The sequence below is a fragment of the Anser cygnoides genome, chromosome 17, assembly GCF_040182565.1.
Source record: "Anser cygnoides isolate HZ-2024a breed goose chromosome 17, Taihu_goose_T2T_genome, whole genome shotgun sequence".
Lineage (NCBI taxonomy): Eukaryota > Metazoa > Chordata > Aves > Anseriformes > Anatidae > Anser > Anser cygnoides.
In genome coordinates, this window is record NC_089889.1 from 13,591,730 (window position 1) to 13,615,554 (window position 23,825).

The 23,825-nt window shown below is 55.8% G+C and overlaps 1 protein-coding gene across 7 annotated transcripts in view; it reads right to left on the reverse strand.

Annotated features, from left to right (window-relative positions):
• Window positions 1-281: 281 nt before the first annotated feature.
• The window catches only part of NOS1 (nitric oxide synthase 1), a 66,322-nt gene continuing 42,778 nt past the window's right edge, over window positions 282-23,825 (reverse strand). For 5 of the 7 annotated variants that reach the window (XM_066978746.1, XM_066978744.1, XM_066978748.1 and 2 more), the window contains exons 11-29: window positions 23,373-23,474; window positions 22,303-22,497; window positions 21,213-21,298; window positions 18,611-18,755; window positions 18,389-18,493; window positions 17,981-18,039; window positions 15,670-15,786; window positions 15,405-15,579; window positions 15,020-15,158; window positions 14,344-14,422; window positions 13,645-13,838; window positions 12,924-13,093; window positions 12,085-12,295; window positions 11,686-11,773; window positions 11,273-11,394; window positions 10,620-10,768; window positions 10,091-10,285; window positions 9,187-9,305; window positions 8,847-9,080 (exon numbers count right to left, since the gene is read on the reverse strand). In XM_066978746.1, coding sequence (XP_066834847.1) covers window positions 9,014-9,080; window positions 9,187-9,305; window positions 10,091-10,285; window positions 10,620-10,768; window positions 11,273-11,394; window positions 11,686-11,773; window positions 12,085-12,295; window positions 12,924-13,093; window positions 13,645-13,838; window positions 14,344-14,422; window positions 15,020-15,158; window positions 15,405-15,579; window positions 15,670-15,786; window positions 17,981-18,039; window positions 18,389-18,493; window positions 18,611-18,755; window positions 21,213-21,298; window positions 22,303-22,497; window positions 23,373-23,474 — 2,517 coding nt within the window. In that variant the 3' untranslated portion in view covers window positions 8,847-9,013. Of the gene's footprint in view, window positions 8,041-8,846; window positions 9,081-9,186; window positions 9,306-10,090; window positions 10,286-10,619; window positions 10,769-11,272; window positions 11,395-11,685; window positions 11,774-12,084; window positions 12,296-12,923; window positions 13,094-13,644; window positions 13,839-14,343; window positions 14,423-15,019; window positions 15,159-15,404; window positions 15,580-15,669; window positions 15,787-17,980; window positions 18,040-18,388; window positions 18,494-18,610; window positions 18,756-21,212; window positions 21,299-22,302; window positions 22,498-23,372; window positions 23,475-23,825 lie in introns of those variants that run through there. The other 2 variants (XM_066978749.1, XM_048063722.2) reach the window with 2 other exon arrangements.

Consider the following 23,825-nt stretch of genomic DNA (forward strand, 5'->3'; position numbering starts at 1 on the left):
CTCCTATCTGCCCTGCAGACAGCATGCAAACAGCCCTCCTTGCTCGGCTATGCTGTTTCCCAAGAGGACATGGTATAAGTGATGTGAAACATGTAATGCTGTGAAGTCGAACAACCTTACAAGAAAGTGTTTGTGTCTTGCAGATAAGTAGATATCGCCGATTGACGCTACCGTCCTATTTATAGTGCTCTGACATTATGCAGGTGGCGGAAAGGAGCAAGGCCAAGTTATCAGAAGAGGCCTTTGAGCATTAAAAACCCACAGATAAGAGAAGAACGAGGTCTGCTGTATTTTAGTTCACTTTTTTATTTTGACTGTAATGCAAACAGGCATAAGTATTCCATAAAATCAGAAGATCGGAACTATACAGAAAGAGGTGCATGCTTTAGAACAATGTGGATATCTTGCAAACAGAGCCAGAGTCAGTCCGAGAGAGGGGGCTGGAGTACATTGTATGAATGGCAGAGATTTTAGCAGCATTGAGAGCTCAGAGGTAGGGGAAAACCATGTTTCTGACCGCTTAAAGCACTGGTATGATCAAACACAACACCGGCTCATCCCTGCTCCCACTGTCCCCACCCCTTCACTCCTCAGAAGAAACCTACCTTAGAATCACATGAGAAGCACATTTACAAAATAAACACCCCCCTCCACAAATACCTGTCTTATGGGATGCGAAGTGAGAGTAAAGTCAGTGTGCCAGTCTTAAATCATGGCATCATTTTACAAACCAAATGAAGGCACGGTGACATGAGGAGGTGCTCAGGGGAGGGAAGAAGGAGCAGGAGTACCAGAGAGTAAAGAGAAATTGGAGTCCCATCTAACAGAGCAGAATTTACCCACATCTGAAAAGTTTAGAAAACCTCTGCAATGGAAATCTTGGGAGTTGCCTGTCCCAAAGCTCCTACCTTCACAGAGTGGTCTCCTTTCTCAGCTTGGAACCACTGCTCTTCATGAAAAAGGCCACCAGAAAACAAAAACAAAAACAAAACAAAACAAAAAACCACTAAAAACAAACAGACAAAACAAAACAAACAAACGAACTACAAACCAACCTTTGATGCTTAGGCTTTTCAAAGGTGCCTAAGGAAATCAAGGAAATAAATCCCTGTTCCTATTACAAAAATTAATTGGCACTGAATATCAAATTCCCCGGGTGGCTGGCAGAACTCATGTTTCTAACTACATGCAATCTAAAAAGCAATGAGTCCTGGCTGAAAGTCGTCTCACTCTGTTCATCTACCGCCTGGGGAATTGTGTACAATCTAGAAGAACTTGGGATGTTGCTACAGACTAAGGAACCTATTCTCAAGCTCTTTTTAGTGTATAGATCCCAGGGTTTCTGAAGGCATCTCAAGGCAGCAGAGCACATTTAACCTTGGGAATTCTGGACATACACCTGTTTTGTAGAATTCTAGCAAAGCAGACATCTTGCATTGAATTTCATTGGCTTCAAAGCCATCACTTCAATGCTGGGCATGGGGAGATTCTGAAACATCTTCTATTTCCGGACATCGTGTTGAGTACTGTAAAGTATATCTTCATAAGACATGATTCCATACCATGATCACAGAAGAGAAAAATAAAAAACAGGGTTGTCAGCAAGTAGCACTAATGCCACTTGTTGGAGCTGAATATGTATTAAGGCAGTTTTGTTGCCTGTGGAAAATTACAAAATCTCCATTAGCAATTATTGTGGGGACAAAATACTCAATTTCGTCCAAAAAAAATTGATTTACATTCTTCTGCTTTCCCCACTCAAAGCCAACGTGCAAAAACAAAGCAACAAAAAGAAGCCCCAAAATCAGCTGGTCTTTTAGGTTGACTTTTTAAGTATCTCATCTTTTTATTTTTGGCGTACTAAGAATGCCCCCAGAAGAAAAATACTTTGTCCAGCATTATGCACTAGCAGATTTCTGAACCAGCCCTACGGAGAGCCGTGTCCAAATACTGCAGTCAGGCCATGCAGAAGAATACCTGCGGCTCAGCTCCGTGCTACACTCCTCAGCCTCAGAAATACTTCTGCAAGCCTTGGCTCCTGCAGGTCCCAGAGAAACCCCCGGCACCTTTCCCACTTCCCTGCCCTGGTAATGAAGAGTGGCTGCAAAGCCTTGGCCTGCCAGCTCCTGTTAAATGAGAGATGCTGAGGGAAAGGCTCACACATCCAATTTTCTTGCTTTTGAAGTGTTTCCTCCCTCCTTCCATCCTGAAATCTGGCCAGGTAGGTACATGAATGAGTAGGCAGGAAAATAGCAGCCCTCGCAGTGAGGTGCTCTCACTGGTAAACAAGCCGCGGCTGCTCAGCTATGAACTCTCAGTCTGGTTTTGTTGGTGGTGGTTTTTCCCCCTATCGTTCCGATGGCTCAAACTTCCATCACAGCCTTCACTGGCAACATCTGTAGGGGTGGAAGCCAAGACTTTCCAGTCTGCTTTATTCCTGACACAGCAGGAAAAAGGTAAGACTGCATTACAGTGCTTAAATATTTCATGAGTTGCCCTTGTAGCCATGCCAAAATCAAGCCAATTTCAACCTCTGGTAAGATCTATTTTACTTCTGGAACCAAGTGCTTTAAAGCAGCAATCTCATTAGCTTTCTCCAGCTCCCCTGAATTCCTATTAAATACACATGGCCATATGGAAGAAGCTAGAGCTCAGATCTCCCCGTCAAGGGTAGATTTCAAATGGAGTACTAGAGTCATGCATTGCAGGCAAGTGCAAGTGCAGATCAACACACGCGAAAATACTGCCGTCATGAAATTGCTGCTGCTGCTGCTGTGAAAGCCTTATCCTGCAAGCTGCTGGACATCCCCAGCGCCACAGAAAGCCGGTGGTTGCGGAGGGCATTTTGTACCTGGGAGGACTCAGACGCTGGGCTAACTTTGTCCAAGTTTGGGAATACAGTTTTCAAGAGCATTCAGCTCTGGCCAAATTCTGCTCCTCCCATTATAGCAGGGGAAATTGTTCTAACAAAAGACAGAGCAACAGCAAAGTTGAATGGTCCTGAAAGTGTGTCTCCATCTGTTCTGTAAAGGGACTGCGCTCCCCTCTGGAACTATCAAAGCAATTGCAAAGTTATCAGAGCAATTCTGAAGCCAAGAACTGGTCCCCGGTGAAGGCAGGAACAAAATTTAGTTTTGAGCATAAAATTTTCCTTCCAAAAATGCTAGGAACTCTCTGCAGCTTCCCGGTAGGTATAAATCAGAGGACTGTAATGGCTTCAGTGATAGCGTGCTGGGAGGCAGCAGCTTTGGCTTGGGCTTGGTGCAGGTCCCCACGGCTGCAGCACAAACACAGCCCCCCAAACAGCTTAATAAAAAGGCGGCCTCCAGCCCGTGGCAGGTTCGCAGAGCGGCGTGTCTGCAGAAGGTGGTGTCCAGTCTGCACCCACACCTAACCCCGCAACGCCTCCGAACCTCTGCAAAGCCTCAGCAGCAGCAGGTTAATTGCAGAGCACAGCTGAGCAGGGCTGTAAGCTTGCTCTCAGTTATCCCAGGGGAAATTTGCATGCTGAGAACATCACTTGTGAAATGAATTCATCTGTTCCTCTCAGCGACCAGTCTCTGTGTGCTCAGAGCAGATCTGGAGAGAGCAGGAACCAGAGGGCACCCCCAGGGTCTCTTCCCAGCACAAGGCACTGCAAGTCCATCGCCACCCCCGGGTCCTGCCCTGGCCCAGCAGCTCCCTGCACCTCTCGGGCACAAAGGCAGGGCTGAGACGGAGGAGACATCTCCAGAGGGATGTGGTGGAGGGAGCCCGGGGCAGGCGAGAGGCATCGCATGCCAACAAAGGAACCAGCAGAGCGCTCACAGCTGGACTGGACACAGGTTCATGCGGCTCCTGCCTCATCTCATCTCTTCTGCATAGGTGCAGTCATGTTTGCTCAGGACACAGCTGTGAATTTCCCAGTCCTGCACGGACACATTGGCTCAGGCTGCTCGGAGCATGGGCCATGTCCCGTGCCCACCACTGGGGACTTGCAGGCACAGGACGGGGCAGGGAGCGTGGCTGCCCAAACTCAAACCCCGTTTCTCTGGCCAGCGTGGCTGCAGCTGGCTCGGTTCCTCCAGCGCAATGAGCTCAGGTCTACCCAGCAATGATCGTGGAGGTGTTGTCTTTGCAAGTCTGTTCCTGGTGGGAGAAGTCTCATTATTTTCCCGCTGTCTCTCATAGATAGCAATAGAAAGAAGAACAGCAAACTCCCAAGCAGTCCTTCTGGGGAGATGAAACCTTTGAAGTCATCAACAACACAGGCAGCAGGTACCCTTGCACTGAATGAACAACTTATTTTCCCCTGCTAGTGGACACAGCAGGTTGGGAAAACAAAGAACAGTTTCCCACGAGTTTTCAAGTTCGTACACAGCTTTCTGTGGACATTGGAAAAACTTACAAATTAAAATCTTTGAGAGAAAAAAAAACCTCACTTTGTAGCATCTTGAAAATCCAATCTCCTGTTTGGACAAGAGCCTCTTTGTGTTTAATCCTTGGGGAGTGAAAAGGAGCTGAGCTGCTGCAGGAGGGGCAGTGGTGGTGGATGTCCTCCAGGAGAGGGACTGGGGCACTGGGGCAGGACTGGTGTCCTTCAGGTCCTGGATTCCCTTGCTGCAGAAGCCGCATGGGGCCATGCAGGAGCCTGGGCAGGCAGCAAGCACCCATGGGTGATGGATTCACAAGCCGAGTGTGCAAGGGGCTCAATCCCTCCAGGCGTGACGCCCCCAGGCAGCTCTGGGCACCAGTCCACGGCAGAGCCCACCCCGCTCTCTGCCGTTTAAGCATGCCCGAGATATTGTGGCTGCAGCCGCGCGTCAGACATGTCACACCGAGACGAGCAGAGTCTAGACAACCGGTGGACAAGCCGCATTTGCGGAATGATAAAGCAGATCCGCAAGTTTATTTCCCCCTTCGCCATGGGAGAAAATTAAGCTCGAGGGGAGTGCGAAGCCCCTGCGGGTTAGGGGGAGGAAGGGGGAGTTAAGACGTCTGAGACTGACTCAACAAAAAACAATCAAAACTCCCAGTAGCGTGGCTTGCGAGGAGCGAATGGTCCTACTGAGACAGAGGGAGCAGGGCGGCAGCTCGGAGCCCTGGGGACGTACAACCTCACGGCCCTTCGTGGCAGTGACGGTGGTCCTTCTGCAGGGCATTTCCCTCCCAAAGGGCTCTAAGGGACTCACCTACCCCACGCCGGCTGAGCTCCAGCCAGCTGTGGCCGTCTGCCCTGTCGGACGTCCCACCGAAGGCAAGGCGCACAGCTGTGTGCTGCCCTGGGTTTCCACAGGCATCTCGGGTGGAAGCGGGGAGGTGGAGACGGCAGGCTTTGGGGCGCGGGAAGAGCATGCCAATTCATCTCAGGCACAGACTGCAGCAGCAAAAGGACTTCGACGTGAGATGTTACAGCAATACAGGCAGAAGGCAGGACAGGAAAAACCTAATTGCCAGCAACGCAGGATGAGCTAGAAAGAGGACGAAGACAAGGATGTTTCTTTGGGCACTCACTCTTTTTCAGGCTGCGTTGCTACTTCTACTAACAGGAGGAGCAGAGCACGACGTCTAGAGCCAGAATCATTTTTCCCAAAAGGCGGGGATGAGACATGAATTTGGTCTTCAGTTCTGTTTTTGCAGCTACAGGGCTGGGGGTTAGGGCCAGGCTTGCTGTACGTACACAGGTCCAGGGCCAGGAATTTAGTTCCCAACAGCAGGACCTCTGCCCGAATTCACACACCCCAGCACCAAAGGGACCCAGCTCTGCCCCACTGCCTGCCCTGGGGCTGAGGCACAACCCCCAGAGGAGGTCTGGGGGGTGCCCTTTGTCCCATCCTGTCCAGCTTTCGTGTCCCCATCAGGAAGAGTCCCCAGGGGGTGACACAGACCCAGCCTTGCACCTTGCTACAGACCCAGCCCTGCCAGCTCTACGAGCTCGGCTCTGGCCACACCGTGGCAGCATTCATTCGCGTTTCGTGCCCTGCTAAGTGCTCTGCTGGGAGCAGCAAAACCGAGATCTTGAATTCTCCAGCGCTTGGTGGCCTTTACCTCTGGGATCTTGGGCTGCAGGGAGTTGAGCACCCAGGGAGTTGAGCCTGATGAAGATGGTGACAGCACGAGGAGAAAGGGCTGAGCGTGTGACGTCTGCGCTGCCAGGGGAGCCAGCACACCTTGCACCTCAGGCTGGGGGAGCAGCAAACCTCCTGCAGCTGCTTTTTGTTCCGGATTCGTATCGGGGCAGCTAATCCTAGCCCTCTGACTGCAAAGCTCACCGCTACAGCTCCCGAACAAACCCTCTGCTGTCGCCGGTGCAGGTGCTTTGCTGCATGCCAGCGCACAGTGCAGCAGAGGGGGGACGGCAGGGGGACATCAGCTCCAAGCTCCAGCCCCGTGTCCCTGCTTCCAACAGGGGCTGCAGCTGCGCCCTGCCACCAGGACTGCCCTCGCCCTGCAGTGAAGGAGGCCAGACCTTCCTGAGGGGGAGGAAGGGAGGAGAGGGAGGAAGGACGCACAAGGTCGCGTGCGCTTTACCTTGCAGACAGCTTTCCTCTGCTAAGGGGACTGATACCTCCCCGCGACGGTGTTAACAGATTGCTCATGGGGCCAGGCTTTTGCAGCCAGGCTGAGGTGTGAGCGTGGCAGGACCCAGAGTCACGCAGCAGCTTTGCAGCTGCTCTCACCTCCCTTCTCACACGAGACATCCCGGCAGAAACAGCTCGTGCTGCTGGGACAGAGCCTGCGAGAGGGGACCGGCTTTGCCACCGAGGTGCCACGTGTTTCTTTTGGAAGGCAGGTTGCTCCCAGCTGGCACTTTCTGGTCCCGAAGCCACGGATGGGGTTGGGGTCTGCTGTCCCAGAACTGCTCGTGAGACTGCACTAAGGTGGAACCGATGCTCTCCAGGCTTTCAAGACCCCTCAGTCGGGCGATGGGAGCCTCTGTAGCCCTCCGAGCGCTGCCTTCCCGAGAGGTTTCATCACCGGGAGGTGCCTCCTGCACCCGGGGTTGGAGCTGCTTCTCTCCCAGCCTGGTGGCTTTCCAGTCTCACCTGGGAGAGGGTTCAAGCGTTCACAGCGTGCAAAGCTCTAGGATGCAGCCGGTCCCTGAACCTCTCCCCCCAGCGTCACGGCAGCAGGTCACGCATCTCCTGCAAAGCCTCTCAGAGGACAGCCTGGCCAAGCAGCAGTCATTGCCGTGAGTCTCTCCCCAGCACAGACATCACAGCCTGTGTGTTCGGTGCTTGCTCCTCTGCGGGAGGGCTTTCATGCCAGCAGAAGTGGGGATTGAGCAAAAGGAGAGACTGATTGGGAGCAGAGGAGGAGGCAAACATAGCACAGGGTGCATTTAGGAGGGACCATGACACATGAATCGGAGACGTCCCACCCTTTGGATCAACACAGACACGTTTGCACCCAGGCTGCTCGGGGATGAACGAAGTCCACAGGCACAAGGACATGGCACATTGACTGCCCCCAGCCTTGGGCGTGTGCCCAGGCATGGACAAGTCAAAAAAAAAAAAAAAGGCAAAGAAAGTGCAAGGATTCAGCCAAGGCCCAAGCTGGGGAAAGTGGGGCTGAGGGAATGACCCCAGCTCCGGTCAAGCAACAAGGCCCAGCCATCGCCCATCCCCAGCCACCTCTGCTTGCCCCCAAAACACAAAACGCAGATGGTCACAAAGGTGGTGGTTTCATGCAGCTGCAAAATGCCCTCAGGAGAGGATGGGGAAAGGGGAAGTTCTGTTAAGAGCCACTGCGGATTATAAAGCCATCATACTTCAGTGGGAGAATCCAGGGAAGGGGGTGAAAAGAAACCGCCACAGGACAAGAGAGAGAGCAAGAGAAAGAGGAAGAAAAGGCAATAAAAATCATCATCATCATCATCATCATCAGGACACAACAACAGGACGAGAGACAGAGCGCTTTCCATGGGCAGTTCCCCGCGGAAAAGGAGCCACCGTGTCCATGAAATACAAAACCCAGAGCCCTCCGGCGGGAGGGGGCAGCAGGTGCTGGGACTGCTTGGGTATCCCTTGGGGCGAAGGGTCCGGTTAGGAGCAGAAAACCCTGCAAGGGAAAGGGCAGAAAGGCCGGCCTCAGAGGGAGCGGTGAGCAGCGTCCAGCACCCCTGCTAATTAACACGGCTCTAACGAGGGGGGTGGAGGATGGGGGGAGCTGATGCAGAGCAAAGCCAGGCCGGAGCTTTGTCCTCTGCCGCGAGGAGGGCAGGGTGGGATCTTCGGGTGTGTTTTTGGGAAGCAGACTTGTGCTCTCCCGTGTACCCCCTGCAGAGCACCAGGCAATACAGCAGGGGAAAGGCAGGGGTGACCCCCGGACAGGCTACTGTTAATAGGAACACACAGGGCTGCGGTGAGCTGGCAGGTGGGTGCCCATTATCCCGACCTGGAAATGGGAAAATGAGGCTCTTCCTCCACAGTGCAACCCCCTGAGCGTGTGCTGTGTTGGAGAAAAATTCCTACTAAACCCCACAGAGGTTGGGAAATCGGCTGTGGGTCAGCCAGCACCACGGGACACAGCCAGGAGCGTGGGGACAGGATTGTACCGTGTGCCACCAAGGGCCAGGACAAAGAGAGATCCATGCCCATCCCTCATCCTAAATAACCTAGGGAAAAGTCCCCCCAGGACAGAACAGAGTACATGGCAGGACATGACGGAGCAGAAAAACCCCATTCAATATTTTTACTTCTTTTGCTTGTTTTCACAGCAGTGGACAGACAGAAGAGCCTTCAGATCATTCTCCCCTGGATGGACAGTAGCCCAGAGACCCTCCTGCTGTGGTTCCCTGCTGCCTGCATCCCCCAAGCCAACTAGGAGCCCGGCAGCCAGAAGGAGCTGGGGGCAGCCACCTCTCACCCTGGGTCCCCAAAACCCTCCAGCCTGTCACTTGTGGGCAGGGCGGCGAAGGGTTTGGGTTTGCATCTGCATTTGGATGGGCTTGTCAGGTCTGAGCGCATCGCTGTGACGGGTGCAATAGCCCGGGAAGGCCGGGGGGACTTGTCCTGGTGAGGTGACAGCTATTTCAGTGAGCCTGCCGTGCAGCAGCCTCCGCTCCCCGTGCAAAAATTAAATGCCTTTTCCAGCCGCTGCTATAAGAAGGGCCAAGATGTGCAGAAGTTAAAGCTCCCTTCCCCATCCCGCAGCCCACACACTGGGGGGACATGAGCAGGGGTTAAAATAAACATGTCAACTCACTCATCTGTATCTTTTTTGCTCTCCTCAATGAATGCAATAGACTCGGATCTAAGGCGGTTAGTCACTTCGTACGTGCGCAGGGTGACTCCAAAAATATCCTCGTGGTACCGGCTGTCATCCTGGAAGCGAGGATGGGAGAAGGATGGGGGGAAAAGCGGAGGGTTTGCAGACTGTGGTGCTCCTGTGGCACCTGCAGTGCCGTGGGCAGGTACCAAACACACACTGAGAGATGAGCTGATGGGACAGGGGGGCAGAGACAAGCTGGGAGGTGAAACAACCTTCCCAAGGTCACGCTGGGGCAGTGGTGGGGCTGCTCGGGGCGTTGGACCTCCTCGGCTGGGTAACTCTTGGGCCACGTGGCCTTCAGGGACAAATAGCTCGAGGCCAGCCCATGTGTGAGGGCTTTGGCTTGCAAAGGAGCTAGAAAAGTAGTCGTGGGCTCCCTGGGCGCGTGGTTCAGAAGGGGTAGTCCCATAGGAACTGGGCTGAGGTGTCCTCCTGGGCAGAAGATCCCGAGCTGATCTCACTTCTGCTTCAGCTGCCTGGGGCAGCACCCAGACAGGCAACAGAGATTTTGGGAGGGGGACCCACAACCCCCCCCCCGCTGTCTCACTGCAGTGACAGAATGGCAGTGGGGACTTGGCGAGGCGAACGAGCCCTGCCTGGGCTACCAAGGGTGCCCCCAGAAGTCCTCACCCCAGGTCTTCGCACAACCCCAGAGCTTCTGCAATGCAGGACGACTTCCACCACGTCCCCAAAGCTTGGGCAGCCCTCACCCGGGTGCGATCAGCGTGGGTGGGAGCCGCAGCCCCCCCAGGCACCCGTCTCCTCGGTGCTGCCCCTCGTGCAGGAGGAGGCACCAGGTGCAGCGCCCGCAGCAGGAGCGGGCACGGCCGCCACTCACCCGCAGCTTGCTGATGAAGGCGCCCGCCTCCTCCACCGACAGCTGGCCCTGCTGCCTCACGATGCGCTGAACGGTCTTGAGGACGTCCCCGGCCATGGTGACGTCCCCGCAGACGTAGATGTGGCCTCCCTGCTCCTTCAGTGCTTTGTACACGGTTTGGGCCAGCTGCTCCTGCAACACGTCCTGCACGTATTTCTGGGGGGAGGAGGAGGAGGAGGAGGAGGAGGGAGGTGAGGTTAATTACAGCTTCGCAGCCCCATCCACCTGCATGCTGTGGACAGCTCTGGGGGCACCAGCTGCCTCCAGCGACACCACCACCTCCTGGGGGGGGAAACACATTGCTGCACCACCCACAGTGATGGGAAAGACTTGGGGCCAGCAGCAAAGCTTCATTTGGCTCCTGTTTGTGCTGCTTCTGGACCACCCTGCCTGGTGACATCCTCCCAGCCCACCTGCTGCCCTCGGCACGGGGCTGAATCCCCCCAGGATCCCCCCCAGCATCCCCAGCCGGGCTCGGAGCAGCGCCCACCTTTGGTTTGTCCGGCTCCCGGGAGTAGGCTGTGTACAGCTCTCTGAAGACACCTTGGGTTTTGGCAAAAAGCGTCTCCTCTTTGTAAATGTGGTCGATCCTGGACTGTCGGCACCCAAACACCAGGACCATAGGACAAGGCTTCAGGCCTGGGGGAGAGATGGGGGGAGCTGTCAGCCCAGGACCCACCGTGCCCCCCTCCCGTCCCTGCTGGCAGCCTGTGCCAGGAGCCTATCCTGGCCAAACGGGCAGGGGGAACACCAGCAAGGAGGAGGTGCTGAGCCAGCATTTGGGTCTGGGGTCACCTGGGAGGGGCATGAGATTTTGGAGAAAAAAATAAATAAATTTACATTTTTCACTGCTCATGTAGGGAAAAAATATTTTACATAAATTTACATAAGTTACAATTTTACATAAAATATCCTTTAAAAAAAAAAAAAAAAGCAACCCCAGCACTATAGTTATACCACAAAAACTTATAATTTTACAGGGAGATTTTCATGGAGTTTGGGCTGAAGATCAGCCCCTTCGAGGAGGTCTTTGCTCCCGCTGGGGCAGCCAAGAAGGAGGCTGAGCCCCCCCCTCTCTGGATCCATCCCAGGGCCCCCGGGTGCTGCTGGAGCTGAGACCCAGGAGGAGCAGCCCGGACCCACCTTTGTGCTGGATTTCAAAAAGCCGCTGCTGCCAGAAGCTCCGGAACGGGGCGATGCCGGTGCCGGGGCCGATGAGGATGCAGGGCACCTGGGGGTCCTGGGGCAGGTGGAAGCCGGGCGCGCTGCAGGTGGGGAACACACCAGTTAAAGCCAGGCACGATGCTCCCTCCCTCACCTCTGCCCACGGCAAGCTGAGACACCGCCCAGGGAAGCAGGGTAGAAAAAGAGGTGAAATCCCCCCAAAACAACATTTTAGCACAGAAGAGAGGACCCGAGAGGGATTCGTGTGTTCACAAAGCCAGCCTTGTTTTCTCTGCACCCTTGGTGCTGTGCAAAGAAGGACCGAGGGGAAAGGGCTCATCCTGCAAGGGGCTCTCCCCATCCTCACGGCTCACCCCTCATGGGCCACTCACCCCCTCACGAAGCAGGGCACTACTTCGTCGGTCTGTATGCGGTTGAGCCAAGAGGAGCAGACTCCGTGGTGGATCGGGCCTTCTCCATCTAGGAGGGAAGATGAAGGTGTGTGCTTGCCGTGCCAGCCAGCTCCTCCAGTTGCTCTCCTTCCTGAAACCCTGCCTGCTATATCCCCACCCGCACCCCTCACCGAGACCCGCAGTCTGCCAGCATCTCTGCCTCCATCCCTGTGATCCTGGCAGGAGTTTGGCACTTGGGTCCCTCCGTGGGGCTACCCAACCGCCCACAGCACCAGCCCTGGGGGTGCTGGGTCTCTGTGATACTTGGGAAGCCCAAGTGCTCTTCCCCTGCTCCCCAACCCAAGCCGGTCTCCAAAGCCCCCTGCATCAGCACGGTACCTCTCGTTCTGTACGAGACCACCGCCACGGTGAGGTGCACCTCGCCTGGGTACATCTCCGGGGAGGAGCTGATGGAGTAGTAGCGGGGCTGGAGCAGGGGGAGCTGTGTGAGCAGCAGCGTGGAGGGCATCTGCACCGAGGGGAACTCCTCCAGCACCTCCACGATGGTGGGGTTCTTGGACCACTTCCACTCCTCGTACTCCTGCAAGCCCTGCAGGGGGGGGAAAAAGGGGGGAGAGAGATGCAGCATCAGCCTCTTCCGAGCCGGGTGCCTCTACCAATATCCCACGGAGTTTGTGGCAAAGCTAGGGTGGCTGGCAGCGGAGGAAGGCAGGAGGAGCCCTGCTGTAACCAGTACAGACCCAGCCAAACCACAGCATGTGCAGCACAGGATGAAAATGTCCTGTTTGTCCCCAGGGTCCTGAGGAACTTGGGGCTCAATCACAGCGTTCAGTGATAAAACGTCTGGCTTCAGCACCTGTTTCTGCTACAATTCCCTATCTGGCTTCAGGCCACTTGGTTTCAAACCCTTCACTTGTGCTGGGGAGTTAAGGTTATACCCAGAAAGTTATTTTATCTGGAGCCAAAGGACTGGGCTACTAAACAGAGTTAATGGTCTTGGGAGAAGGAGCCACGTGGAAGCGATGCTGAAGGGGAGGGTCTGCACCCGGGGGCATGCCACGAATTATTTCTGGGCTCACAAGGAGCCACTGGAGGGAATCCTGTTCTCACCTCTGGAAGGAGAATCGATGGCAATGGCCTTTCTGGTCTGCCACGTGTAAAGGAGGAGGAAAAAAAACGCCCCTACAAGTCCCTGCTAATGGCATTTAAGGCTTTACCTTGCTGAGGACCTGCAGACGTTTCTTCTCCTTGTCACTGGTGGCCAACAAAGCAAACTGCTGCAGCAGCAGGGGGGTGGGAGGTGTGGTGATGTCCAGATAGTACTTAAAGGCCTGGAAGATGGTGCACGGTGGGACACGGCTCTCATCCGTCCAGTTACTGATGACACCTGCCGGGAGGGAATCCAGCACAGCCAGGGGATCAGCTGAGTGTAAGTGCCAAAGGGGACACATCCTTGCTTCCACCCCCCCGCTGAGCTCTGAGACAGCGATGAAGAGCCAGAAGGAGATCTAAATAAGAGATCTTTATGCTACAAGTGAGACGTTGTGCGATGAGCACATATATGGAGACTGATACTCCACCACCCTCAGCTTCGGTCACTGAGTTTAGGTGGTTTTCTACCTCCTCTCAAACCATGCATTAGGGCATTGGACTCATCCCCAAAATATAACGCTGGAATGGACCATCAAGATCCCTTAACTCCTCTCCAATCCCAGACATTGCTCACTCCATGAGAACATAAACACCTTTAGTTTGTCTGAAGAGCAAGGAAGAGCTCAGCCTCCCAGTGCAGGTGAGCCACGGCTCTGGGCAGCAGGAGGTGAAAGGAGGTGCTCCCAATCCAGACAACTGCACCAGTGGGATGGGGAACAATTTCTCCTGGAGGCCACCGACCCCCTCGGGAGCTACGAGGACCACTTGTAGGGTGGCCCTGCTTACCCAGAGCTGTGTTCCTCTCCTCCAGGATCTCCACCTTCACCAGCTGGTTGGCCGGGGGAGCATCTTCAAGCCTGTCGATCAGGGCATTGACCAAGCCTTCGTGGTTCCCTGGAAAGACGCCCAGGTGGTCCCCGGGCAGGTACTGCAGCTCCTGGTGCCCGTTGGTGTGCAGGCGCAGGAAAATGGTCGAGCGACTGCAGGGAGACAAAGCAGGACGTGTTTTGGGGACATCCTTCAGGGAGCTGCGGAGCTCTGCTCTCGAGAGATGCTGGTGGCAAATCCAAACCCTGGTGTCCCGCTGAGCTTGTCCCCAAAGTCACAGCAGGGAGCTGGAAAGGACATGGCAGCGCCCACCTCCCCCTGCCACTGACTCACCCTCAGGGGCTTTCTAAAAGGGAGAAACAATTTAGCTTCTTGCTTCCACAACTTCATCCTTCCTGGGAATTAGCCCAGTAAGTACAGCAAACCTTCCTCCCACCCTTCTGGAGGCTACACCACGGCCGAGGTCTCATGGGACAGGAAGGCAGGAAAACCCTTCGCCAGGCTCACAAGACACTTGACATCGGCCATGGTTTGCACAAACGTGGTATGCATGGGACATTCGGGGTCACAGACACATGCAGCACCACGTGTACAGGTGCTTGGGTGCCCCGTGTGCGTGCTTGGCTCTGCATGCCCCAGGATGTCCACGTCTCCTACCTGGACTTGGGGCTCTGCAGGTTCTGGCGTGTGATCAGCCGGGCTGCGTAGACACGTTTTTTGTGGATGCTGTACAGTCCTGCAGAGGAGAAGCGCCCGTGAAGCAATGCAGCAGAGCGTGGCCAAGGCAAGCCTGTTGGATCGGGAGCCCCAGGGGGGGGAACCAAGCACAGGACCCTTCCTCTAAGGACCGAGGAGGGCTCAGAAACCACCCGCAGGAGGTGCGGGGACGTGCCCTTGTGCCGCGGGGCCAAGGCGGTGCGGCAGACCGTCCGCTGCGGGAGCGGTGCCGAGGGGCCAGGTGTCGGGGGGCTGGACCTGCTGTTGCACCGCAACGCTCAGCGGAGCGGCATTTGGACAGGGCGAGCTTGGAAAGCTCCCAGGTTTCCAGCTCTCCGCTTCAAAAAAAAAAAAAAAAGGGGGTCAGGAGGAAGGGAGAGCAGCTCGGATCCCAATATCTCTGCTGCAGATACAGGCAGGGACCTGACAGAAGGGCCTGAGACCCACACAAATTCCCCCTCGGGCATGTGGTGGGGGGCAAAGGCAAGATTGAAATGCTGGGGATTTGATACAGAAGGATGGGGAATAAGCACAGAGGTCTGGCCCCTTTCCCCCCACTGTGTCTTCTTCTCCTCCACCTGCCCCTGAGCCCTCCGGGGCGGCCCCGTCTCTGCACCTTGTGTGAGCTCCGGCGCCTCGGCCACGTAGGTCAGCCGAAATTTGCTCCTCTTCCAGCTCCGGTCGTTGCTGATGAGGGAGTTGTTGGCCTTCTCGATGTTCACGTCGTCCCCCACGCAGAAGACATCGCACGCTGCCTGCAGCACGCACGGGGCTCTCAGGCAGCTCCCCGGCTTCTGCCATGTCCCACCCAGCCCCAAAGCCCCCCTTGTCCCCTAGAAAGCCCCAGTGGCCCTGGACTGTCCCAGGGACATATCTTGGGGTGCCCTCCCCATCTAGGTTTGGGGAACCTCCTTATTGAAAGCCAAGCTGTGACCGCTGGCTTTGCGGGCTCTGGCCCCGCGCCCTCGTCCCCCTGGAGCCCGAGGGGTGCGGATCATCACCTTGAAGACCTTCTTGGCCCAGGTCCTGAAGGACTCCTCCTGGCCGCAGAGCTCATCCCCTTCTCCCATGCGGAGGATGCGCTCCCCGCCCAGCTCCTCCAGGAGGGTGTCCACCGCCCGGGCAAAGGCGCAGAAGTGGGGGTAAGCGCGCGAGCCCAGCCCAAAGACGGAGAACCTGCGGAGGGAGAGGCGATACGGCTGCGGCTGCAGGGCCGGAAGGGCCATCAGGGTCTCCCTGGGTTGCCTCCCTCCCCGTCCCGTTTACCTGACATTAGCCAGGGGCCCCGTGCTTTCGAAGTTGTCCCTGGAGTCAGGGCCGTCGCTCGAGGATTTCCGTGCGTCCGAGTAGGAGGAGACGCTGTTGAAACGGACCTTGTAGCTCCTGCAAACACAGCATCAGGTATTACAATGGGGACCCATCAGGCTGAGTGCTCAGAGGGGACCAGAGGTCAGAGGAGACCAAACCAGAGCAGGCTCAAGCTCAGGGCTCAATAAATGGGCAGATAGCATGACCAGGAGCTGGAGCAGAGAAATGCTGCATCCCCCCAGCTGGACCTGGCCTGGTGCGTGTGGTCCTGTGGTCACCTCCCGGCGGGTTGACCCAACTGTTGGTCCCCACGTTGTCACCAGCTGCGCGGAGCCGACAGGGGCTTGGGCTTTACCTGTCCTTCCCTGGCTGTGCACAAGGTCGGGCACGCGTCTGAACAGATATTGTGAAGTTTCTTTTTTTTCAATTTGTAGGAAGTGAAAAAAGGGAGTGAGAGAAGAGGGGACGAGGAGGGGGGAGGGGAGCGGAGAAAAAAAAAATCTGACAACAGCAGAAGTATTTCTGAATTGAACCATCTTCAGAAATTGCTCTACACAAGGGTTTCTAAATATACTGCCCGAGCAGCGAAGCAGTAGTGTGTGGATGAGTCACAGCAGCCCTCCGGCACCCGACACCACACGGAGGAGACAGCCCCTGAAGGAAACAACGCCGGGGTCGTAGAGCCCAGCGCTCCAGCCCTGCCCCACAGCCTCCTCCTGCCTGCCCAGACCTCTTCTGCCCTGCTCCCTGGGTCTCCTCTCTGCTCCCCTGCCTCTCTGCAGCTGGATGGAGCCACTTCTTTCTCCCCTGAGCCGTGCCCTCCCCCGGGGTTGCGTGGGGAAGGCAGGACGGCACGGCCTGCGTGGTCAGACGGGCATGAAGCCCAAATTCCCCACTTGGGTGCTGGGACTGAGCTGCTCCTTCCAGCCCCTTCCTACAGACACCAGGCTGCCGCTGCCTCTTGTCCCCAGACAGTCTCCTCCAGGCTGCCTTTTCTCATTGCAAACGTTTTTTTTTTTTTCTTTTTTTTTTTTTTCGTGCTTAATGTCAGCATCTCTTGCTGCCATCCAGAGCCACGACCTCTTGGCCTGTCCCGGGGGGGCCATTGGGAGTAATTTATTCCCTCCTCCTCTGCAGTCACCTTCTTCCGTATGTGAAATCTGCTACCGCGCTGCATTTCTCTCTTCTCCAGAGAAAATAGCTCTCACCCTTTAATCTGTCCTCATAGGTCACCGTTTGCAGTGCTCCCACCACTTCTGCTGTCAGGTAACCAAGCCACGGGCTGCTCTGTCTCTCAGAAACTCCTGCCAGTCCCTTAAATTACATTTAGAGGTGACTGGGACGGCTGAGACCAAGCTCAGGAGCTTTTGTCCTCCCCAGATCCGCCTGGCTTGCTGCGGGTGGCACCTCCACACCCAACCCGGCGTTGCACCAACCCAGCCCCAAAGGGTGAAGAACCGCAGACAAAATGCATCTTCTCCATCCGGACACCTCCAGGGCGTCCCGTTTTGTCAGCCGCCCCCACTAAGGGGTGAGGCTATTAGAAAAATAGTGGGGTTTTGGCTCCCGAGCCCTGTGGGGTCACTCAGTGAGGATGTCACTCCAGGGCTGCAGCGTTGCTAGTGGAGGGGTGGCACAAGTTGGTGGGCAGGGGTGGAAGCATCACTGTGCCCTACGGTGCTCAGCGCTGCTCTCCAGCCCCACCAGCACTGCTCTGCGGTGCTCAAGCAGAAAGCCAGGGCTTTGGTGCCCATTTAAATCCCACTTTATCACCAACTGGGGCTAATTCTACCTTAATTAAGAAGCAACGTTCTGCCAGTCGTGAACGTCGCTGTGATAACTCAGGAGAGGCTCCACCGCAGAGCAGTGTCCCGGTTAAGCAAAATATATTGTGGCTTAGTGGCTGAAGTAAGGGGAGGCTGCAGGAGACTGACACCTTGCCAGCCGCCCTCACTTCCCAGCCTCTGGGACAGGCACTGAGATGCTAGAGGCTCATCTTCCACCAGCGAAGGATTTCCTAAAACCCCAATTACAAGCCTGAGTCCACAGGTATGCCTGACTCGGTGCTCTTGTCCTCCCTGGGACCTTCACCTGCTCCGTCCCCTGTTCTCCAGGCAGGTCCCATCCCTTGGACCTTTGCAAACTTGCAGCTGGGATTTCTCACCCCCTTCCAAGAGGAGGCAGACAGAGAAGCAGGCTGTCCTGGCTGCGGGGCTGCCAGCTGGCAGGGGTTGGGAGTGGGAAGGGAGGGGTTTTGGGGTGCTCTTACTTCCTCTCCTCCAGGTTGGAGTTGGGGTTCTTCATCTCCATAAGCGCACAGCCAAATTTCTACAGAAGAGATGAAGAAACAAACAAAAAAAGGCCGTCAGCTTTGCTAGTCCCCCTGCAGGAGGTGAAGCAGCGACCCGGGCTGGGGCTCTGTCCATGGTCTGCCTGCAGTGCTGCTGCACGGGGAGGCTTTAGCACGGCATTAGTTGCGTGTCTCCCCAGGGATTGCATAGATATCCCCACTCCAGATCAGTCTGGAGGCAGAGACAGGTGGAACACCAGCTATCACGCAGCACCCAGACCTTTTTGGGGCCATCTGAAGTCAGGACGATGCTTCTCCACCCAGCCCCAGCCCCATCTCCTCTGCCATGCCCCTGCTGCAGCCCCCAGCCCCCGTGCTCTGTCCTACCTCCCCGTTCTCAGGTGGGTCTCCGTTGCCAAAGGTGCTGGTGACCACCAGGACCATGGTTTCATGCTCCAGGTGCACAATGTCATACTCATCCATGGACATCACCTGGGAGCAACAGAGGTGTTAACAAGAGGCCCTGGGCGGGGAGATCCCCCACCAGGGACTTCCTCAGGCCACCTGGACACACACATCATCTTTCAGGGGCCAGGGGCTAGCAGATACCTTGGCATCGAAAGCGTGCTTGAAGATTTCACACAGGGTTTTTGCGTAGACCTGTGACTTCCCTGTTTCTGTGGCGTACAGGATGGTGGCTTTGACCCTCTTGGCCATGGCCTGTCCCATCAGCTTGGCTGAGAACTTCACAGCTCTACGGAGCAAGAATAAATCCTGGTAAGAGAGCCTGCTTCCTTGTTGGCACCTCTAGCCCAGGCTATTCACACCATTTTATTTAGTATTAAGTGAACAGCCTGCCCTAAAAACTGCAGCAACACGTTTGTTGCTATTAGGTGCCAAACAGAGGCTACGGGAGGGCCTTGAAGGCTGGACGGGGGGCTTGAGCAGATTTGGAGTGTCAGGAGGGGGATGCAAAATGAGCTGGGGGGGTTTGTTCTGCAGGGACAGGGCAGCAGCAGAAGAATCAGGGGCAGCAGTGAATGAAGCAGCGAGCAGATAACCTCGAAAGGAAAAGCTGGAGAGCAGCCAGTGCCCAAGCTAGGGGAGGAGCAGTGGCTTCTCCGTCTCTTCGTGGCTTTAAACTGCCTTTCTGCAGGAGGTGTCCAGCCGAGCAGGAGCCCCCAGACCCTGCACATCACACACAAAGCCCCGAGAGGCTGAGAAGGTCAGGCGAGGCTGTCTGCAGTCCCTTTGATTTGCACCCTGCCAATGCTATGAACTTCACCCAGAGGAGCAGCCCTCCTGAGGCTGGGAGGCCGTACATCTATCTGAGCCTTTGTAGGGCTGCGTCTGTGGCTGGAGTCGTGACTGCTCCGCATTTCCCCACCGGCACCACTCCAACAGCAGGGCAGAGGGGCTTTGAGAGGCCACCGGCACCGCTGATCCTGCCCGAGGAGATGCAGCACCTGAAATATTGCCTCCTCGCTACACTGGCACTGCTGGCTGGGTCGGCAGCAGAGTGATGGTGGGCAAAGGAGGGTGTCATGGGCCAGTTTTGGGGTGCGTGGCGGGGCACCAAGGCCAGCGTGGCAAATGGGTTGTTGTAGGGCCACTCGTCATCGCAGAGTTTGGATGGCAGGGATAGTTTTCCCAATATCTTGCAGAATATCTTAGTTTTTTTCTAAACAGACCATCAAATTGGTCTGTGGGGCCACCGAAAAGGCAGGTTTGGATTTGGCTGGGTGCGCTGTAACAGGGAAGGGGCTGTTTTGGGGGGGCTGCTCCCCCCTCCACGCTGCTATTCCCTCACTCCTCGGTGTAGTTCTGCACATTAAAGCCACTTTGCTTTCCCACCACAGCAGTGTCCCCAGGGCTTACCCCGGCCGCCGGGGCATGGTGGGGAGGGACTGCAGATTTGAGTGCTGCAATGTGGCCAGCCTGCCCTGTCTGAACAGGCATCAACATCTCACTGCAGCCGGTGCCAAGTGCCATGCTCAGGGCTGCTGGGCTCGGGCCGCCACTTGTTCAGCTGATTAGCTCAGATCCAGGACTGGTGGTGAATTGCAAAAATATTTCTTTCCCCCCACATCAGGAACAATAGAGATTTTTTTTTAAATTACCTGCCATGCTCACATTTTTATAAAATCATTTATCAGCTGCACACACACAAATAAAGCTTTGCTTCTAACTCAATGGCTCAATTAATCTTCCTGCGCTCTCCTCCAGCCCCGGGCTGCAGCGCAGACCCAGGCACCGGTGTCAGCCTCAGGAGTATATTCATCAGCTGCTGATCATGGTTATGGATGTGCCATGGAAAAAAAAACAACTTACAGAAGGTGACAGCTGCAGAGTGGGAACAAGCTGATAGTAGAGACACGGGAAACTGAAGCGTGGGGAGATGCTGTGAGCAGCACAAGGCCACCTGGCAGCCTGGCCACAGATACCGGGGCAGACCCAGCCCTCTCCAGCCTTGGTCCAGGCTCTGCTTCCTCGGAGCCCACTGCTACAACCCAAAACCCCTACTCCAACTCAGACCCCCTGCTGATGACCCCTGGGGGTGGCATTTGGGCCAGGATCAGCCAAAGCATCCAAACAACCCTTCATTTCTGCATCCCTGCTGACTCACTGCTTTGGCAGGGCAGGGCAGGGGGACTCGTGTGGCCCGTTGCCAGGGGTCAACCGGCTGTGAAGAGCAAATCTCAGCTTGGCCCCGGTCCCTCTGCTACCTGCAGGAAGATTCCTCAGTCCTACCACCCCCTCCTTGCAGTGAGACATCCAGAGGCTTAGATGTGCACTGGAGACAAGTAGCTAAAGAGTCAGTGGGAGAAACGGGGACACGAGTTCCATCCCACTCCTGCCTGCCTGGCCCTGAACCAGGAGGAGCGATCTCTGCCCCAGGAGGCTGTGAAAGCAGAGACAGGTAATAAAGCCCCAAGACAAGAGAAAGCCATTCCTGAGCACTTAAGTATGTGAGTGAGTGAACCAGCCTGGGAGGGGAGACGACATGCAACACCCGGTATTCCCATGGCCACACAAACCTGAAGGTCTAACGGGATGTTCCAAGGGCTGCTGGTTTCTCCAGACATCCCTCTTGGCAGCTAAAGCCTTCAGCAGCCCGGAACCCAGGCTCACGACCCATCGGTTTGCACACACCCAAACCCAGGAGCAGCCCAACGCATTGTAGGGCTTTTCGGAGCCCACCAGTACTTACTTTGCTAACTTCTTAAAGCCAATGGCCCTCTTCTTGGTGGGCGTCCCGTTGACCCCTTTCCAGACGTGGGTGTTCCAGGGGTCCGGCTAGGAGGGAGAAGAGCAGCAGCAGCTGATGGGCAGCGCTCAGGGTTTGGAGAAATGCTGTAACCCCAGCTGAATCCCTCCGGTTGTGAATGGGAGGAATGGCTGGCGTCTTCCCAGCCCTTGGTCTCTTGTACAGGTCCCTGGGGACCCATGGGTTTCTCAGGGCACTTGGGCAGAAATTTGTGGTATATAATAAAACCTTTGTGGCTTCCAACAGCATCTGGTCGAACGCCCTCTCACCTCTGAGACGAGCATTAACAGGCCACGAGGAAAAAGAAGGGGAGAGGCGATGCGAGCACATCCTTCCCTCCCAGCCCACAGGTTTCTCTTTCTAAGAGGCCCTCTGGGAAGGGGAGGCAGCTGAAGCAAGAAACAAGAGCACAGAAGCTAATTCAGTGCCCTCGCAGGCGGCTGGCTGTAATCAGGGCCAGGAATCATCGGGGTTCCTGCTGGATTGGTTATAGAAATGAACAGACTGCTCCCGTTTTGTGATTGTTCCTTAAGGGCTCTTGACTAAAGGTCACATTGTGTGAAAACCACCGGAGCAGGGGCGGTTGGCTAATGAGGGTGTGTTTGCTCAGGGCCCTTTTCCCCGTGGTCTGAAGTGTTAAATACTCCAGCACCAGCATCTCAGCCTGCTGGGCAGGAACTCCCCATCAAATCGTTGGATCCCCAGGGCTGGCAAGAGCCAGCCAGGCAAATCTGTAAGCTGGGGAGAGGAGGGACGTGGTGGCTAGCAGGGCATTTCCCCATCTACAAAGCAAAGAGCAGAATTAGGCCCTTCCTGAGGGATGAGCTTTGCTTAGTCCTGTTTGACCCAAGGGTTGGGGCCCATATTTCCAAGCAGGGGCAAAAAGGCTTTGCCCTGGGAAAAAAGTGGAATATCGAGGGGGTCCTTATGCCGTGCTAGAGGAGACCCATCAATCAGACTCATTCACAGACTTAACTGCCTCGAGGGGCAGCTTGTTGAAGGCGTTGGGTGGAGGGATGGGCGCAGACGGTACCTGGTACTCGAAGGAGGGGGTGAGGCGGTAGTTGAGCATCTCCTGATGGAAAACTGGGGTGATGCTGCCCGACATTGGTGGGACGATCCACACCCAGTCGGCAGGGCAGCCCCCGCGGCACCGGTACTCGTTCTCCATGTGCTTGATGAAGGACTCGGTGGCCGAGTGGTGATCCACGATGGTCACCTTGTCGCTCTGTCGGAGGGAGAAGCAAGCCAACAGCTGCAGGTTAACACTCTCCAGGAGGTGAAAGCCAAACTGGCGGGGAGGACTCGGGCCAGGGAGCAGAGCTTGAGATGAAAATGCTCATCAAGTGCTCCACGCAATGGACATAAATGTTACCAGTGACCACTGGCCACAAGTCCAGGGCTGAAGGATGCCCGGTTTTGCTTCCCAATGATCACCTCCTTCCAAGGGCTCCCTCCCACGGCCCTACAGGACGGTCCCTTTGGAGGTGACACAGGGTGTCTCTAACCCTGGCCTTCCCAAGTAGCACAGTCATCAAGCAGTGACTGCAGGGCTGATAGGCTGCCCTTGTCCTTCCTGGGGGGGGGGGCATGCAAGGGGATGGGTGTTCCTCCTGTTATTTGGCACGGGCTGAGCAAGGGCCAAGAGGGCACGGATGAGATGGATCATTCCCCTGGTCAGTCCCCTGGGGAGCTATTTCAGCGCTCGTAGGACTGAGGTATTAGTGTTGATCCCATTCCGGGAAGGACTCCCACTCCCCGAAGCTGGATTTCCAAGGACTCCTTTTGCTACTCAGCCTTTAAGTGCAAGTGTGGGGAGAACCTGGGCTGATTTGTGCCTCACAGGTGGGACAGAAGGGCTGGATCCTGCCCCCCAGGCACTCCTGCTGGCCCAGCAGAGCTCAGACACTGGTAGTGCCGTCTTTCCAACATCCAGGGCAGAGACATCATTAAATCTCCCTGCAGGCTCCTGGAACAGCTCAGAAGGAGGAAGGCACAGCACAATTTCAGCTGAGTGCAGCAGCAGCTGCCGTCGTCCTTGTGCAGAAGTCTCCGCCACTGTCCCACCCGGTCCCTGTGACCCAGACCCTGCAGCTCACCTACCTGGAAGCTGTACAGCACGGCGATGTTGATCTCCACCAGGGCTTGGTCCTTCCACAGCGAGGAGGTTTTCCTCATATCCAGATTCATTTTCTTGGCCACTTGCTGCAACAAAACGAGGTGGCAGGTAAAGACTTTTGTTGGCCAAGAACCAAGAATTGAAGATCTCTGCTTGGGGAGAGGGACCCAAAGGAGGGACCCAGGCTGGCACAAGGCACATGTAGGGCAGGGCAGCTGACATTTTGCCTTCCTCTGCAAATATGGGGCCCTGCCTTTTCCTCTCCATGGTGGGAGGACAGCCAGTCTGGCCTCCTCCCTGCGCCTCCTCCCCAGGGCACAGGAAGGTGACTCAGGGCTGCTGAAAAGGGCCACTGAAAGGAGACTGGTGGGTCCCTGGGATGGCAGGAGATGGTGGTGATCCCGGCAGGAACGGAGCCCATGCCAGACCCCTGCTGC